The sequence below is a fragment of the Camponotus floridanus genome, unplaced genomic scaffold, assembly GCF_003227725.1.
Source record: "Camponotus floridanus strain SB8 unplaced genomic scaffold, Cflo_v7.5 scaffold4, whole genome shotgun sequence".
Taxonomy (NCBI): Eukaryota; Metazoa; Arthropoda; class Insecta; order Hymenoptera; family Formicidae; genus Camponotus; species Camponotus floridanus.
This window is the reverse complement of record NW_020229547.1, coordinates 380,821-397,457: the sequence shown is the minus strand read 5'-3', so window position 1 is coordinate 397,457 and position 16,637 is coordinate 380,821. Positions and strand designations below refer to the sequence as shown.

The 16,637-nt window shown below is 34.1% G+C and overlaps 1 protein-coding gene across 4 annotated transcripts; it reads right to left on the bottom strand.

The window, feature by feature from the left end:
* Positions 1-3,403: 3,403 nt before the first annotated feature.
* On the bottom strand, positions 3,404-16,100 carry LOC105257194 (serine-rich adhesin for platelets). 4 transcript variants are annotated; one of them, XM_011267654.3, is made up of 11 exons: positions 14,683-16,100; positions 13,840-13,980; positions 12,962-13,090; positions 12,664-12,830; positions 12,270-12,486; positions 9,373-12,180; positions 8,905-9,285; positions 6,225-8,801; positions 5,233-5,353; positions 4,665-5,041; positions 3,404-4,325 (listed from the first exon to the last, which is right to left on the bottom strand). In XM_011267654.3, the coding sequence occupies exons 3-11, from the start codon at positions 13,086-13,088 to the stop codon at positions 4,234-4,236; spliced, it is 6,867 nt and encodes a 2,288-aa protein (XP_011265956.1). In that variant the 5' UTR covers positions 13,089-13,090; positions 13,840-13,980; positions 14,683-16,100; the 3' UTR covers positions 3,404-4,233. The 4 variants fall into 4 exon arrangements, with proteins under 4 accessions (XP_011265956.1, XP_011265954.1, XP_011265957.1 ...); XM_011267652.3 differs by having other exon boundaries at positions 15,618-16,100; XM_011267655.3 differs by having other exon boundaries at positions 3,404-4,306; positions 15,618-16,099.
* Positions 16,101-16,637: the final 537 nt, after the last annotated feature.

The window sequence follows — 16,637 nt, the reverse complement described above, 5'->3', positions numbered from 1 at the left end:
TTAATAATTAATAACAAGAAAAAAAACCTTTTTCATCAATGTGTGTCTACAGTAATTATTAAAAGATACAATTAGCAAATTACTATGTTGTGTATTCATTTTGTGTAATAATAGGTAATAATATAATTGTAATATTTTTTCTCCGTAATCATAGCGCGATATCTCTCACGTGCTCAATCATTTCTACAAATATAATATGGTATCTAATTCTTTATTTCATGGAGATATGTATATATATATATATATATATAGTAGATATATACATATATATATCTCTACTTAGATTATTATCAATCGGTTTCTTCTTTTTTACTGCTATTTATATATATATATATATATATATATATATATATATATATATATATGTATATTATATAACCAAATACTAAAAATACAAATGTTTTGCATATAGCAGGTTTTAAAGTCATCAAACCCCTTATCTGATGATCTTAAAACACACATCCATATACATAATATATTTGCAGCTTTGCCTACAAAATTAAGGAGCTCGTCAAGCGACTATTAATAATATATAAACAGGCATAAAGTGATCATTTATTATCGGTGTAATTCTCATAGATTGCGCGGAGATGGTAGCATGTAAACTTTACACCCTTTACAAACCACAATATCAATAGCAATTATTTATTGAGCTTTTCACACTTATACGACTTCTCCAATTGTGTTGATTGCCAACAGTTATCCGACATCTGATCTTTGGCGCATTATTAATTGCTCTTACATGCATATATATACATATACATATGTATATATATATGTATAATCATGCATATATACTCACACACACATACATACAAAGATACACTCATGTGATTATACGGCAGAGATACTTTAAAAGCTCCTTAATTATGCGAGCGCGCTAAATATTCGCTTATACTTAAGATATTCATATTTACACAAAGACCTCATTTTATAGTCTATACAATCATATAAATGTAATATTCAATGATAAAATTGTAACATAATAATGCCTAGCTTATCTATCTAATGTGAAAGAGAATATTTTACACATCAAAATTACAATATTTTTTTCAATTATTCTTGTATATTCTGCAATATTAAATTACTATATATATATTACACTCGATCCTATTTATGTTATAGGATACGAATTAAATCAAACGAGCAAGTCGTGTACCCATTTCTTCATGATATTATATACAATCAGGTTGTAATTTCCCATCCGAGTAAAATAAGTATATTATTATGTACAATAGATAGATCCAGCAGTGTCTAATAGAAATAAAGTCTGATAAACAAGCAATATTTTCTAATTAAATAACTTAAATTCATATTGAAAGTAGGAAATAAATTCAACGAAACTATAACCCAAGACGCAGTCTCTTTCTGTATCTTAATTTGTTGGGTATAGAGATCGATGAAAATCTCTCCTATTTTAAATATCATTAAATTCGGTATTTATTACTAGCATGAGAGAAGTATTTTTTTTCTATTAAAGTGCCGCCTGGTAGCCATCGAACCTTTGGGAGAAAAAAGTATTGATCAGAAAATTTGTATGCATACTATATAATTGAGCACTGCACTTATCATACTTTGTACATTCTATGCTTGTAACAATTATATAGCAATAATCTTTCTTTATCATATAATAAATATTTACTTGGTCTGTGATAAAAAAAATCGCATATTTTTTTTGTACAAAATCATGTATATTCAAAAATGATCGTGATAAAATTGAGTGTAGCTTTTGATCCACAAGTTTTTAACACACATCGACTATAGTATAATTTATAATCATAATCACACAGATCAATATTCTATATATGGATGTATTTAGAACATTTATCTGAGCGTATACTTAAAGCTTTTATCAAAGCTGACAGAATATTTAATACAGATATTCTGAAGTTGATAGAAAATTAAGGGATATTTAAAAAACTAAGATAAATAATTAAAATTAATTAATTATTAATATTTATAAATGAATAAAGTATATTTATAAATGAATAAAGTATTATTTACTAAACAATATTCTAAATTTTTGCTGCTTGAAAAGTTAATTATCAGAATTGCATAATAGATTTATGAAATGTTTGGACAGTGCTACACAATGATGACTACTCAGGCTTAGCTAGAAATGTAAATTCTCAACAATACATGCGTAATACACACAGCCACATACGCACTTTACACATACATACATACATACTTTAGCTTTCTCTCTCTCTATGTGTGTAAGTTATATTTATACAATATAAAACTAGATTATCTGTCCACAAAAACAATAATCGATATAAATCACATACATAGATCTTGTATATACGTATGCACATATAATTCAATGTAGTTCTAAATTTGTATAAGAAGAATAAGTATATTTTAATTACATAAACGCGAGAGAATAATTATAATAATAATGACAATTACGATTTTTATTTTTGCACGATATACTTTAATTATTACTAATTTAATAAAAATTTAAACAGTTTCTATATATACACAATAGGGAGAAAGGGTGTGCTTTGTCCATCTTTACAAGAAATTATTTACAAAATATATTCATTCATATATTACCTATATCAAATTAACATTGTATTAATTAGTTTTCTTATAATAGTTATTCTTATCATCTTCGCATCTTTATGCATATCTTCCAACGTTCACTGTGTATATGTTCATGTTTCATGAATAAAATAAATCTTTTTTTAAAAATTCTATACCCCAATATTTTTGAATATTATATAACTCAAGACGAACTTCTTACTGAAAGACCATGTTTGACGAGTTTGAAAAATGAAAACATATAATAATGTAATTACAAACTTAATTGCTAGATTGTTGATTAAAAGAAATATACACGTTTCAGTAATTACAAATATGAATAACAGTTTTCATATTTGTCATTGTTCTTATTACATCAATGTATAAATCCATTGCTCTCAATATTCAGATGTGATGAACAATTCTCAATATATCCAAAATGCAATCACGTGATATATAATTGTCCAGATTAGACTAACATTTCAAACGTTTTTATCTTTTGCATAGATAAGTATGTTACTACTATCTTGAGTTTACAATATATGACGAAAACTAATTCGTGCGAAAAATTCGTATGATACCGTTACTTTATATATATATATATATATATATATATATATATATATGTGCACACTGTGCTTATACACATGCATGTACAGAAAACTTTTATAACAAATAAATGACACACAATAAATAAATATGTATACATAAATTAGAGATATGTTTTAACAGAGTCTATCAGCAAAGTCGTCAGAGTAGCAATCTATAAGCCCCACCAGTTACCATAAATTTATCCACATATTTATAAATATGTATTTTACTTACGGCAGTACAGTCAAATTCCCGTTTTTGACACTTAAAAAATTTGGACTTTCTTTTACCGCTACTATTTTGTAGTGATACAATGAACGAAAGAAATTGAATATGAGAGAAGATGATACTCGAAACATAAATAGTTCTAATTTTCTTAAATCTTTCTAAAGCTAACTCGAAGTTTCTTGTTTTACATCTAACAGACGATAATGTTAGAAAATTGCACATTGAAGAATGAAATTTAGTTATTGAGAATAGAATGACACATCTGACTGGTAAAAGAAAGTTACATACAATCTCTCGGCAGTTTTGAATTAGTTCAGTTACTTAGATTATAGTATATAATGCGTTGTGAGCAAGTAAAATCTGAGTAACTAAACTTTGCTGTTTATAGGAGTACAACATAAATGAAAACGCTAGACGGTGAAAGAAAAAAATCAAAGTAGATTGTTTTTATTTTGTTCGCTATTCTTAAACATTTAAGAACATAACAATTTATAATTAATGATTTATTAAATATACAAAACTCTCTTTAAATGTCATAACAACATAATTCTTATAAGCTAAAGAAAAGAAAAAGATGGAAAGAAAGAGAAAAGAAAAAATGTGAAGAACGAGCAAGAAAAAAATTGGAAAGTACTATCTTTCATGTATGACTAACTTAACTAGCAGCCAACAAATGTTTTAAAGCACAAAATGCTTTCACACACCGTCTAGCATTTCTTTTTTGACACAATACTCCCGATACATATACAGCAACGTTGTGCGCTAATGTGACGCATACAGTTTCACCAGGTGGGATCCAGCCACACGGCGATCAAATACCCGTTTATGTCGGATTTATAATCAGACAGATGATAGGCCTTGACGAGCGACGGTAGCTAATCACTGTCAAGGTCACTTCCCGAAGGTCATTTGTTTTCTCGGGATATTCGCCTCCGTTTCGCTTGCTCCGCCGTCTCCGCTGTTACTAAAACAATGTTTGCCCGCTGTACGAGATGTTTTCAATTAAAATAGTATGCAAAATATACAGCTAACATCTATAATCATTATCTTTTATATTTGATGTAAATTTTTTTTATATTTGATATAACATACTAAAAATTATGGAAAAAAAGCAGCATAAGATTAAAAAAACTCTGCATATAATTTGAGTAATAAATTTTGTGTGTGTGTATAATGTATGTGCGTGTGTGTAAAATATTTCCTAAGAATATAAACAACATGCTTATCGAGAAATAATGAATTGACACTTGCAATCTCTAAAAATTGAATATGATCGAGTGTCTTTTATAGATGAGCTATTTTAAAATAAATCGCTTACATACCAGCACCACTACGAGTTTTCCTTCTGTTAATATCGTCTGAGGTTCTAGACGCACCCCTAGTATTGCTTGCTGGTGTAGCTAGCGGTGAAGCTGTATTCTGCCGTACAGATCTTCTTGTCGTTACTTCGCCCACAGACTCGTTGCTAGATACAGAAGTGCCTCGTAATCTCTCCTTCCCGACAGTAACTGCCGCCGTTGTCGTCGCCACCACCGCAGCTGACATCGTCGTCGTCATCGTCGTCATCGTCGTCGTCATCGTCGTTGTCATCGTAGTCATCGTAATCATCGTCGTCGTCGTCGTTGCCGTCATCGTCGTCGTCGTCGCCATAGCCGTACTCGGCTGCTTGGTAGTTAATAAACGGCTCTCTCTTTGCACTCTATTATTGGCATTGAAATTTAATATATTACTGGAATTAATTTGACTGCCAGAAACAGCTGTAGCTTAAACTCGCTCTAAAGTAATAAAAGCTTATCTTATGTAGTAAAACTCTCAAATCTCTGAGATATTCTTTTTCTTTTTTATTTTTATTTTTTGGGCTTCATAAAAGAATGCATCAGTGTTGCTTACTTTTGATCTTTAGGCTTTGGGGAAGCAGCGGATGTTTCATCTGACAATCGAACTCTTGCTTTTCCTACAGATTCAATCAATGGTTCGTCATCAGACGAATCTACTTCTACCACAATGGGACCTAAAAATATAAAAAAACGCTCATGTCACATAAGTCTGGCCCAAGTATTATGTATCAGACAAGTATGAGAGATAGATGAATTAGAAGAATACATTAAAATGAAATTGAGAGATAGTTAAATACTGCAATATTTAAAATCAGTCTCATTTCAATAAATTATTAATTTGAATTATATTTATGCATAGTTGATTTAACAGTTTCCATATATTAATAATATAAGCTTAATTTTTTTCTTTCTCTTTCACGATTTTAGTACAATAATTCTCAATATCAATAAATCTTTTTAGTATATCTTAATTTGCATATAAACAGTCCTGTTTTTGGCAGTCCTTAATTTGTTACATATATAAAATCTATAGATCTACAGATCGAATATACAGATTGAAAATCATTATATAATAATACAGAGTGTCCACCTACCACATTAGCTGATAATGAGAAATTCCATAGTGAATTCAGGATTTCCTTAGCGAAAATTTTATGAAAGACTATTTGGTTTGTTATATTTTAATATAATGAATACATGCTTATTATGTGAGAAGGATAAATTGTAATCTTGTTTAAATCTTCATAAAATTAGATAATTATTCCTATTAATTATTAATTAGATAATTATTCATTTAAAATTAGATTATTATTCATAAGATTTTCGCTATAAAAATATTCATGCATCTTCAAGTTTGTAAAAAAAAAAAAAAAATCAATCATTACTTGATGCGCTAACAACTAAACAGCCTGTATATGTAGGAAGATATGTGGATAAAAAATCAGAAAGATAACTCAGATAAAAAAAAACAAGTTTATAAAAAAAGAAACTCATCAACTACTATCTACACAAGGAGAAATAGTAGCATAAGAAATAAATAAACACCTTTCTTAGCTTTTGTCAATATGTTGAACCCCTTCTTTGATTGCTCTTCCTTGCCAGGCACTTGTTTCTTTATAGAACCAGCCTCTTCTACACCCATGCAAGCTTTAATAAGTTCTGCTGCATTCTCTGAGCATTTCCGTTTACCTGGTCTTGGCTGTGGATCGTCGGCTGTGCTCGATGCAACGGAACTCTCGCTTTCTTGTCTTTTCCGTTTCCCTATTTTTATTGTCGCGTTAGGAGACAGTTTCGATACCGCCAATTTCGGACTTGCTTTCGCGTAGGGTGATATACTACGGCGTTCCTCTAATTTGTTAGGACCGTGGGGGCTGCTTTTCGGAGTTTTTGCAATATCCGGACTATTCAACTTTTGCGACCTGGTTCTTAATGATCTCTTCTCATTGTTATCATTTGGAATATCTATTAGAAGCTGTTCCAGCAATGACTTGGGCGGTCTCTTGATATATTCCTCCGAATTGTTAGAATTTAGCCTCTCCACAAAATGTCCCTCATCGTTATCCTCTATGCATATGATATCCTGTCGTCCCTCGAGTTCCTGTTTCCTTCTGCGTTTACGCTTGAGATGTTCCACATCGCTAGAATCTACTTCAGGATTCTGTGCTGCCGGACTTGGAGTTTCGTCTCGTTGCAGAACAACGGGATTGGAATACGTGTACAATGGTGGTGTAATCCTAATAGGCTGCGGATCTTCGCCGAGAGGTGACTGGATACCACTTACGCTCAATTCGCTCGAATCATTAACCATCTTTTTGACTAAATCGTCTGTCACTTTTTGTAGATTTACAGAAGATTCTCTGAGCATGATCTGACTCTGGTGACTTTGTACATTACACTTCTGATTTTGTTCGGTGCACGTTTCTAACTTGACGGATTTTGTATTCAGTGAAATGTTACCATTTTTTGAAACCTCGAACCGATCAGTTTGCCTAGTATCGTCCACTTTTACGTTAATTTTAGATTCGACTTTGATTTCTAGATTGCAATTCTCATTGTTCGAGCAAGAATTATCCGTCGCCGTGTTAGTATTGTTTGCAAGCACACTATCGAGTTTTATCGTGTCAACTTTACTATTATAAGCAACGTGATTTTGTATTATAGGCACACCATCATTATTATTATTGTTATTGTTATTATTATTATTATTCTGTCCGTGAGGTTCATCACTTAATCTAATTGCACTGTTACTTTCTACAATCGCTTTCGTACTGTCTTCAGATACGCTTTCCGCAGCTCTCGAGTCTTCATGCTTAGAGTTTGCCTTACCCTGATCATTTTGGTTAACAGTACTCTCTAATTTAACACTAGAACTATCCTTATCAGAAAAATCTTTTGCTTGTTGATGTGCACATTGCAATAAGTTATTATCACTATTCATACTGCTGGTTATAGATGCTGTCACAACAGTCATTGTTCCCGTCACTAAAGGACTGGACACACTTTTGTCATTACTTCCTATATCTAAACTAGCCATCAAATCACTTTGTCCAGTTCTCGGAATTGTCGACGATTTTTCACTAGACACATTCTTTGTGTCATGCTCACCGGAGTTTGATATATTGCGATTTAACTGGTTTTCAAGATAACTCGCTACAGACACAGGACTTAACCTTTGCGGGCCACTGGACTTGAGAAGTTCCGAATGGGAATTTGAACACATATCACTACTACTAGTTGAGGAAGGCACGTTCTTATTGGTGGTTGATAAGGTGGGTTCCCCCTGTATTACATTCTTGGCGCTGCTCTGTGTCACTGATTCGGTTGCCGATGCCGGCCTATGCAAAGGTGACTCCCCTTGGTTTGGTGATTTTTCCGAAAGAGCATCCATCGACTCGATGCCCGAGTCTTCGCCACCTCCGCTGCTGCCGACTCTTTCGATATTCGCGTCAACACCGATCCCAATAGGTACTGTTGTATTTTCGAGTAACTTTTGCTTCACCTTTGCTTCAGTCACATTTATCTCACCGATAGGCAAGATCGGCTTAGTTGCAGGTGTATCAATGTTCTGGGATCTAGAGACTTGGTCCACCGAATTACCGATTACTGTATTACCTGATGTAGTCTTCAATAAACTAATTCTTTGTGACGCGTTATCTATTTTGCTATCTGTCGTCGGTCTATCGATTTGTTGTTTTACAACATGGTTTTGAATTGTCTTCTTATGACTAAAACTCAACTGTTCGATTGTTTTATTGTGTCTATTCAGAATGGAATTTGCTTCACTTTTGGCAACCATATGATTTTTCAGCTGCTGACCGATATTTTGACTTTTGACAGTGGCGATATAATTCTCCCTATCAGATTTACACTTGACAGAAAGTATTCTTGCCACAGATTGAGAAATTTTTGTTGTAGTTTCTGTGTGTACAGGTATCTTATTATCAGGGTTGTTAGATATATTCCTAGAGTCGGCCTGTTGCACCGATGAATTTGTCGATTTTAAACCAGAATCGCTCTCGAAGGATAGGCTGACATTTGTTTTTACACTTGGTACTGTACTTCCAGAACATTCAGAAACTGCCTTCTGACTATTAAAATGTGTAACTTCTGTATTTGGAGATTCTACAACATATTCAATAGTTAATTATTCCATATATACCTTTACCCATAAATATATAAATTTTATAAATGCTATATTAAAATAGAAAAAAATATATATTTTTACCTCCTAAATGCAGATCTTTTTCATCAATTAAACTTAATCGCCTTCTCTTGTCTTGACTTATTAAGTCTTTCTTCATACCATTAAGTTCTGTTAATCTGGGAGCAACACTAGTCAATGAATTACTTTTTTCAATTGCTGATTTATTAATGTCGCTATCGCTCGTTCTCCGAATTTCGCCAACTTTCTTGACTGTATTAAAATCACTTCCAGTTAAAAGTGAGTCTGATTTTTTTATTGATTGGGTTGTATCACCCTTATAGCCAAGCTTTCTCCATTTCATTTGATTATCTAAAATTCGACCTCCTGACAAAAGATTTTGTTCCCGATGTAAACCATCTCCAGATTCTGATTTCTTCTTAGAATCCCTTCTTTTTGTTTTACCTGTAATAAAAACATATTACATATAAATTAGAGGAAAAAGGGATAATTAAATTATATGTAAATATTGAATAGATTTTTTTCTCTCACCTCCGCCTATTTTATATTCTTGCATGTGATTTTGTGCATCAAGATCCACTTGACTCTTTGTTAAAACTTGTGGAGTATTTAAAGATTGATTTACAATCGCAGATTTATGTTTTGAGGGAGACGGTATTCTACTATTTAGTGGTATATCATCTACATCACTGTTCTTACTCGAACATGGCTTAGTAATAGTACCAGTTTGTAGTCGTACGGCATCCACTGGTAGTTCTTGTTTTAAGGCATTGGGTTTGGCCATAACAGTTTGCAGCATATTACCCATTTTGCAAACGGTATTAGCACTGTTTATCATTGTCGAGTTGGACAAAGGTAGTTTTGATGCAGATGATGTGCCTATGATCATACTCAATGGTGATTTCTTTTGCAGCAACCTATTCCCATCGATACATTCCTTCATCTTCTTCAATTTACCTCTCCTCTTGAGTAAATCACTCTCACCATCACCCTTCAGAGACTTCTTTTCTTTTTTTCTTTGTACTACTGAAGCGTTACGTCCTCTTAAAGAAATGTGTAACGGAGGCACTCGGAGTGGTTCATCACCGTTTCCTGTACTTGGAACGCCACTTGTGAAAATTTTATTCATGGTTTTATCAGCTTTTCGCATGGGCGGCGTATTCACGAAAGAAACGTCAACTTTGTAAGCCGGTGTAACGGGCTCGGATTTTTCCAATTTTAATCTTAGTTTGATTTTTTCTCCTGGCATCGGACTATGCGCGGTCTCTCTGCTAGATTTTATTCTACTATGCTTTAAGCTTCCTTCGCTGGCCGTGGATTTGGCCGTTGTCTCGGAATCAGATTGATCCGTGTTTGTCGTAGTGTCGTTTCTTCTTGAGAAATTGCTGTCCGCATCGTCGTCAGAAAATATGGAGTTTGATCTATCGTTTGACGGAGATGGAAAGGAGAAGAAGTCGTCTTGATTATCTACTGCACTCTCCGGTTCTGAATCTGAACTTTCACTGGGCATCGGTTCCAAGTGTCCTGTTAAAGGATTGATTAAAAATTGTCGTATCTTTCCGGTTGAAGTGTATTCCGGTTCTGGTTCCGGATCCTCTTTTTCCGGTTTCAAAGATTCGGACGTTTCTGTTTTAATAACGGGCGACGAAGCAATGCTAGCTGCATTAGAATTATTTATATGAGACCCACATTGAGGAAAGGCACCTGAAACCTGATTCGAGACTGACAGACGTGTGGTGTTGACTTGAGCACCTTGCGGAATAGAATTGCTCTGTGCATTCCATGTGGTCCCATTAGCATTGCTCGTTGAGGGAGACTGATAATTTCTACTGAGGATATTTTGGCTCTGTCCATAACGAAAATCAGTACTCGCGCTAGTATTGATATTCATGTTTTTCACTTGATTGTGATGCAGTTGTTGTTGTACATTGAGAGCCTGATTTGGTTGACTTAAATGCGTTTGCTGCGGGACCGGTTGTCTCGGATAGGGCGACGGGGTTTGTTGACGTTGACTGTTTAAGTAACCTAGCCGTTGTTGCGGAACGCTTAAGCCTATTGTCGAATGTTGTAGCAATTGCTGATTTTGTTGTTGTTGTAATAGTGACTGATTGTTAAGAGATGTAGTGTGTAACGACGTGTTTATATTTTGCTGATGAAGTAGAGCTTGCTGCGTCGTCGAGACTTGTGGGACAATTTGTTGATTTATTTGTTGTGTAAGAAGTTGTTGCTGCTGTTGTTGTTGTTGGAATAATAATTGGCGTTGTTGTAAAGGTGTTCTAATTTGTTGTCCATTTACCGGATGCCTAGCAGAAAGTTGATTCTGCATTTGTATCTGTGAAGCTCTGTAAGATAATTCTTGCCTAATGTTGGGAAACTTTTGTTGAGTTTGTACTGGATTGTGTAAAGTCGACGTAGCTTGCTGTTGCATCTGTCCACTGGGAGGCACTTGATGCACTGCTTGAGGCGGCATCATGTTTTGTCCGGTGCTACCGCCGATTACATTAACCGTATGTTGTTGCGGTGGAAGCGACGACGGTTGATTAGCGTTGACAGTTGCGAATGCCGACGATGTAGAAGTTTGAGATAAATCAGGAATAACTGTCGTCGTCGTTGTCGTCGCCGTTCCTCCAATCAAATCTTCATTTCTTAAAGTATCTAAATTTGGTGGCGACTCGTTGGGCGATGGGAGATCTTTCCTTCTAACTGTAGGTTTTTTAGTGGGTCTCATACGATTGGTAAGTCCAGAATTGTCGGTAACAGCCGGTGGTAACATCTTCTGACCAGGTACGACGTTATTTGCATGTGAGCCAGCATCATTTTGTAAAAGATTCACGAGTAATGGACTGGACAGGGCAACCTGATTTCCGCTAACGTTCGAACTCCCTGCCAGATTGGTACTGTTTGGTGACAGACTAGATGTTGTAGCAATCGTCGTGGGCTTGTATTGATTCGTTAATTGTCCAACAGTAACGACCGGTTGAGTGACCGTATGACCGGTCGTCAATGCCGTAACCGTCGCCAAATTTTCCTGAGATGGATACGGCGGCGGCGGTTGCGCATGGTGCTTGAACTGCATCGTATTTTTAATTGTTGTAATCTGCGATTCACGATTGTGTATTGCTTGGGCAGCATGTGTCATACTGGCAAATGGGAAAGGACCATTGTAGTTGTTCCTAGGCGATGCATTGGAATTAGCTACTTGCTGGCTTCCAGAAACACCAACATTGCTTGTTGATGTAGATTGAACTGATTTTGCAAGAAACGGTGGAATAGGATCACAGTCAGTAGGTGCAACTACATTTGGAGAACGAAATTGTGGAGCTTTTTCCGACGATGTTCCTAAAAAAAAAAGAAAGAAAGAAATTTACATATGTGTAACTCGGCTCACTTGTTTTCATCAATTTATTTTACAATTTATAGGAGCTTACCAGCTGCTATTATCTGAGCAACATTGCGTAGTGCTGACGAAATGCTGGTGGAATTATTACTGGGACCAGGCAAAGCAGTTGAAGGATTAGCATCAACAGTAGCTGTATTAGTAACATCGTTTTGTGATTTTGCTCCACCATCTTGTGTAGTTCCAGAATGTAACACAATTTCTTGTGCATCTCCACCAAAGCGACTGGCTATCCTTAAAGATATTACCTGTAGAAAAAAAATAATAATATATAAATAATAATATATAAATAATAATATATAAAAAATAACTTCTTAATATTTTTTGATCATAAAAATTCACAGAAAATATATATTATTATGATAAGATGATATAAGAATATATCATAAACAAATATATAATTAGATATTTATTATATAAATTACCTGATCTCCTTCGACCTGCACTGAAAGTATTCCTAGTTGTGTAAGCGTTGGAGAGCCTTGAGCTGCTAGCTCTCGAAGTCGCAGAGCAGCTTCTCTGGGTATTGAAAATGTTACTCTGACAGAATTCCATGGTTCTACTTTATTTACTCTTAACCCATCTCCTGTTTCTATAAATTGTAAAATACATAAATTAAATGTAGTCTGTTTATTAATATTATATTATTTAAAAACATTACAAAACATTACATTATTGATATAAAATATTTTGAATCATTAAACTTTATATTGATTGGTCTACCTTTGCAAAGCAAAGCGTTAAGACGGTCGACAATAATTTCAAATTTCTGAGGAAATTCTGGATCTGTAAGATCACCCTCGCACGTTACCACCGTCTCAATCAGATCACCATCACTATCTGCCGCCATGACTGTAATATTCATTATTGATATTATTTTAATAATAAATTTGTCTTTATGTAATAGAAAATAATAGTAAGTGTATAATATATATATATATGTGTGTGTGTGTGTGTGTGTGTGTGTGTGTGTGTGTGTATGTGTGTGTGTGTATGTATGTATGTGTATGTATGTGTATGTATGTGTATGTATGTGTATGTATGTGTATGTATGTGTATGTATGTGTATGTATGTATGTATGTATGTATGTATAAAATATATAATAATAATAATAATAATAAAATTAATTTCAATGCTTGTTAAGTTTTAAAATAATGAAATAGTAGGAAATAATACTAATATAATATTTGTGAATGTGATATTATAAAAATCAAATTATATATAATACAAAAAAAATTATAGACATATACAAATTATAGATATATAAAATTCTTCATTAAAAAGTCATTGAAAAGTCATTAAAAAGAAATTATAAACAGAAATTAATTAAGTTGCAGAAATGTTTATTTGCTTTTCTCTTTCTATCCCCACCTCTCTCTGTTTTCTTTTATTAATGTCATCAAAAAGTAATATATATATTTGTCAGATAAATTTAATTATTCAAAATTACAGAATTTAAGTTTCAATTCTAAAGTTTATTTGATATAATGTTCAATAAAATGATAATCAATTATAATTATAATATCTTATTTGAATTTACCACATAAGCACAATTTGCATAGAAATCATAATATTTGTATATAATAAAATATATACGTACCAATCACAAATCACATAACTACCCAGAGAGTTTAGGAACGCCTCAGGGTGTTGCTCCAATATGTGTGTGTGATGATGAGATGTCGTGTATCAATTGTACAGCGACAGCCCCAAATCACACCGATACTACTAATCTTGTTTACTGTCAAACAAATTGAAAATTGGAGTAATTAAATTATATAAAAAACAAATTAATTAAAACAAATTCTTGTGTAATATAACATCAATGTACAGTAAATAATATTGTTAGGTAACACTACATTCCTTTTATATATATATATATATATATATATATATATATTTATATATATATATATGTGTGTGTGTGTGTTTGTATTAGCAAAATATAATAATTTGCAATACAACATCGATATATAAAAATGTATCAATTAAATGTCTCTTCTTTAATCATTCTAGAGCCTCTAAAAAGATATGTGCGTGTATTTAAATGTATCATGTATCTAATAAAATGCACAAAATTGTAAAAACAGCAAGTTTGCATTATATTGCAGAAAAATTTTTAAAGCCCAGAATTTTAATTAAATAAATATAAAAAATAAACATATCAAATATATGTAACATTCGTATATAATTAATGAATTATTAATGAAGATAATATAAATTTTTCAACTTTATTCTTGCAACTAATATTTAGATTATAAATACCAAAACCAAACAATAACGAAAAAAAGAAGGAAAACAATTTTATACATACCATATATTTATATGCCACGGGTCTCTTTAGCACATTTTGTCAGTAATGTAAAATATGACACACATATATATACGCACACATCTTATCAAGAATATCGTAATTTTTATAATAATGTACTTAATAATGTACCTGTTACGCGTGTGCACGTACGTTACAATTTTACAAAACATACGATGAATATAATCTCTATTAAGCGTAAAAAAAAAAAAAGAAAAAAAAGGAGAAAAATTTTCAAGACAGAATTCACTCATACTTTGTACAGATAATAATATTTAATGACAATGACACAAGAGAGAGAGACAGAGGACTTTGTCGGAAAGATATTATTTACTATACAATCGATAAGGCTGATCGTGCGAGAACGGCAAGAAAATGACAAAAACATGGGCGCATAAACAAAAAGTGAGGCCCACTAAGCGTTACTAGGTTATAATTTGTGCGCGATTTCCGGGAAAGCCCCGAACGATTTCCGTCCGCGGATCCTGGACGCCGGTGGACCCTCCCGTCGATATTTCGCCGATCGTAAGCGCGCACGTAACCGCTTCGCGGTCCCGGATAGGCCGTCTCACCGTTCGCGAACGGCAATTAAAATCCACGGGTGCACAAGCGGCCGCGGGGGCACCCGTGCGGGCTCGAACAACGTTAGGAAATAGGTTATAGATAGCATTTTTTTAGGTGGGCGCGAAACGCGGACGTGCGCGTCGACGGGGATCGACGGTTTCGTGGCGCGAGACGGCCGTCCCGGCGGTCAACGTAACGATTTTCCTCGAAATAAGGCATCCAGACCATCGGATATCGGGGGGGGCCCACCATTTTGTCCGTCGGAGGAGGTGTACGTGAAGTGGGCTCAAGCATGCTCAAAGATAGGCACCGTCAAAACCGACGAAGAATTATTTTTATTCCCGAGCCGCGTTCGTTACGTACGGCGCATAAACGCGCTCGACTAACGCGGTCGCGCGGATCCGCGGCGGCCCAAACGGACTCGGTCGGAGCGGACCTCGCTTGAGCCGTCGCGCACAGCGCCGATTTGATACCGTATGAACACAGGAAAATTTCAACGTTACCCCATTTCTTTCCGACACTGTGCGGGATTTCACGCGTCCGTACAACACGGAGCCACACCGCCCGGCCACTGATCTTAGTCGGAAACACACCGCGCGGCCCTTATTTCACTCTCAGCACACAGCGCGCGGCAGGGATCGCGAAAAAACTCGACATAATCGCTAATATAAAGAGACAAGTCATAAAACGCCATGAACAATAACAAGGTGCCGCCATTTGCAATGCGTACAACTGACATGCGCAAATCAATCGCGCGGGGCACGCTGGGTACTTTACGAGGCGCGCCATCTTGCCGATCGCTTTGCTTCGTCTATGGTTCGTATACGTGATATACGTCCCCTAACCTCCAAACGCTCCCGATTCGCTTTCTCGCGAATGCAAAGTATCGTCGAGTTAGCTTGACACTTGCCGCGGTTCCATGTCAATTTCCGTCATGTAACATACGGATAATTGCGCTTATCATGCCTAGTACCGTCATTTATATTTAATTAGAATTATTATAATTTACATTTAAAAAGAATATTTAAATATTAAGGCTGTTGCGAAGTTCCAATTTAAATTGGATAAATCTAAATATTTTTACATACCTAAGATATCATAAAGTTCAAAAATTCCCATAAATCTGGGTGCAAAGCCAATGAAATAAAATCATTGAAATAATTTTTACGAGAGCATATTTGTACATATTGCATCATAATCTGCTCTCCGAAATATTTTAAGATGTAAATTTAGTTAAATTAAATTTAAAGTTAATAATCGACTGAAGTAAAACTAGCTCGTAATACTGTACTGAAAAATTTATGTATGTATAATTCTATATTAAGTTTATTTATTATATAATGTATCATTTTGAAGAACACTACTTCTTTTCTTACATCTTTTTAAGTTTTTGCCTCTATAATAATTTATGAATCATCTATTTAGGTATATAAGACTGCATAAGACCAGCTTCATTCATTATTTTTAATTGTTTCTCTGGGTCGTAGGTCCTGCAAAGTAATTTTAAAAATTTTAGAGATGTA

What these genes read in the sequence shown, in the direction of transcription:
- LOC105257194 (XM_011267654.3), bottom strand. Translation starts at nt 13,088, where the DNA reads ATGGCGGCAGATAGTGATGGTGATCTGATTGAGACGGTGGTAACGTGC. An exon ending in AGAATATAAAATAGGCGGAG is followed by an intron (nt 9,286 to 9,372) that starts GTGAGAGAAAAA and finishes TTTTTATTACAG; the next exon opens with GTAAAACAAAAAGAAGGGAT. An exon ending in GAAAACTCGTAGTGGTGCTG is followed by an intron (nt 4,326 to 4,664) that starts GTATGTAAGCGA and finishes CATCTCGTACAG; the next exon opens with CGGGCAAACATTGTTTTAGT.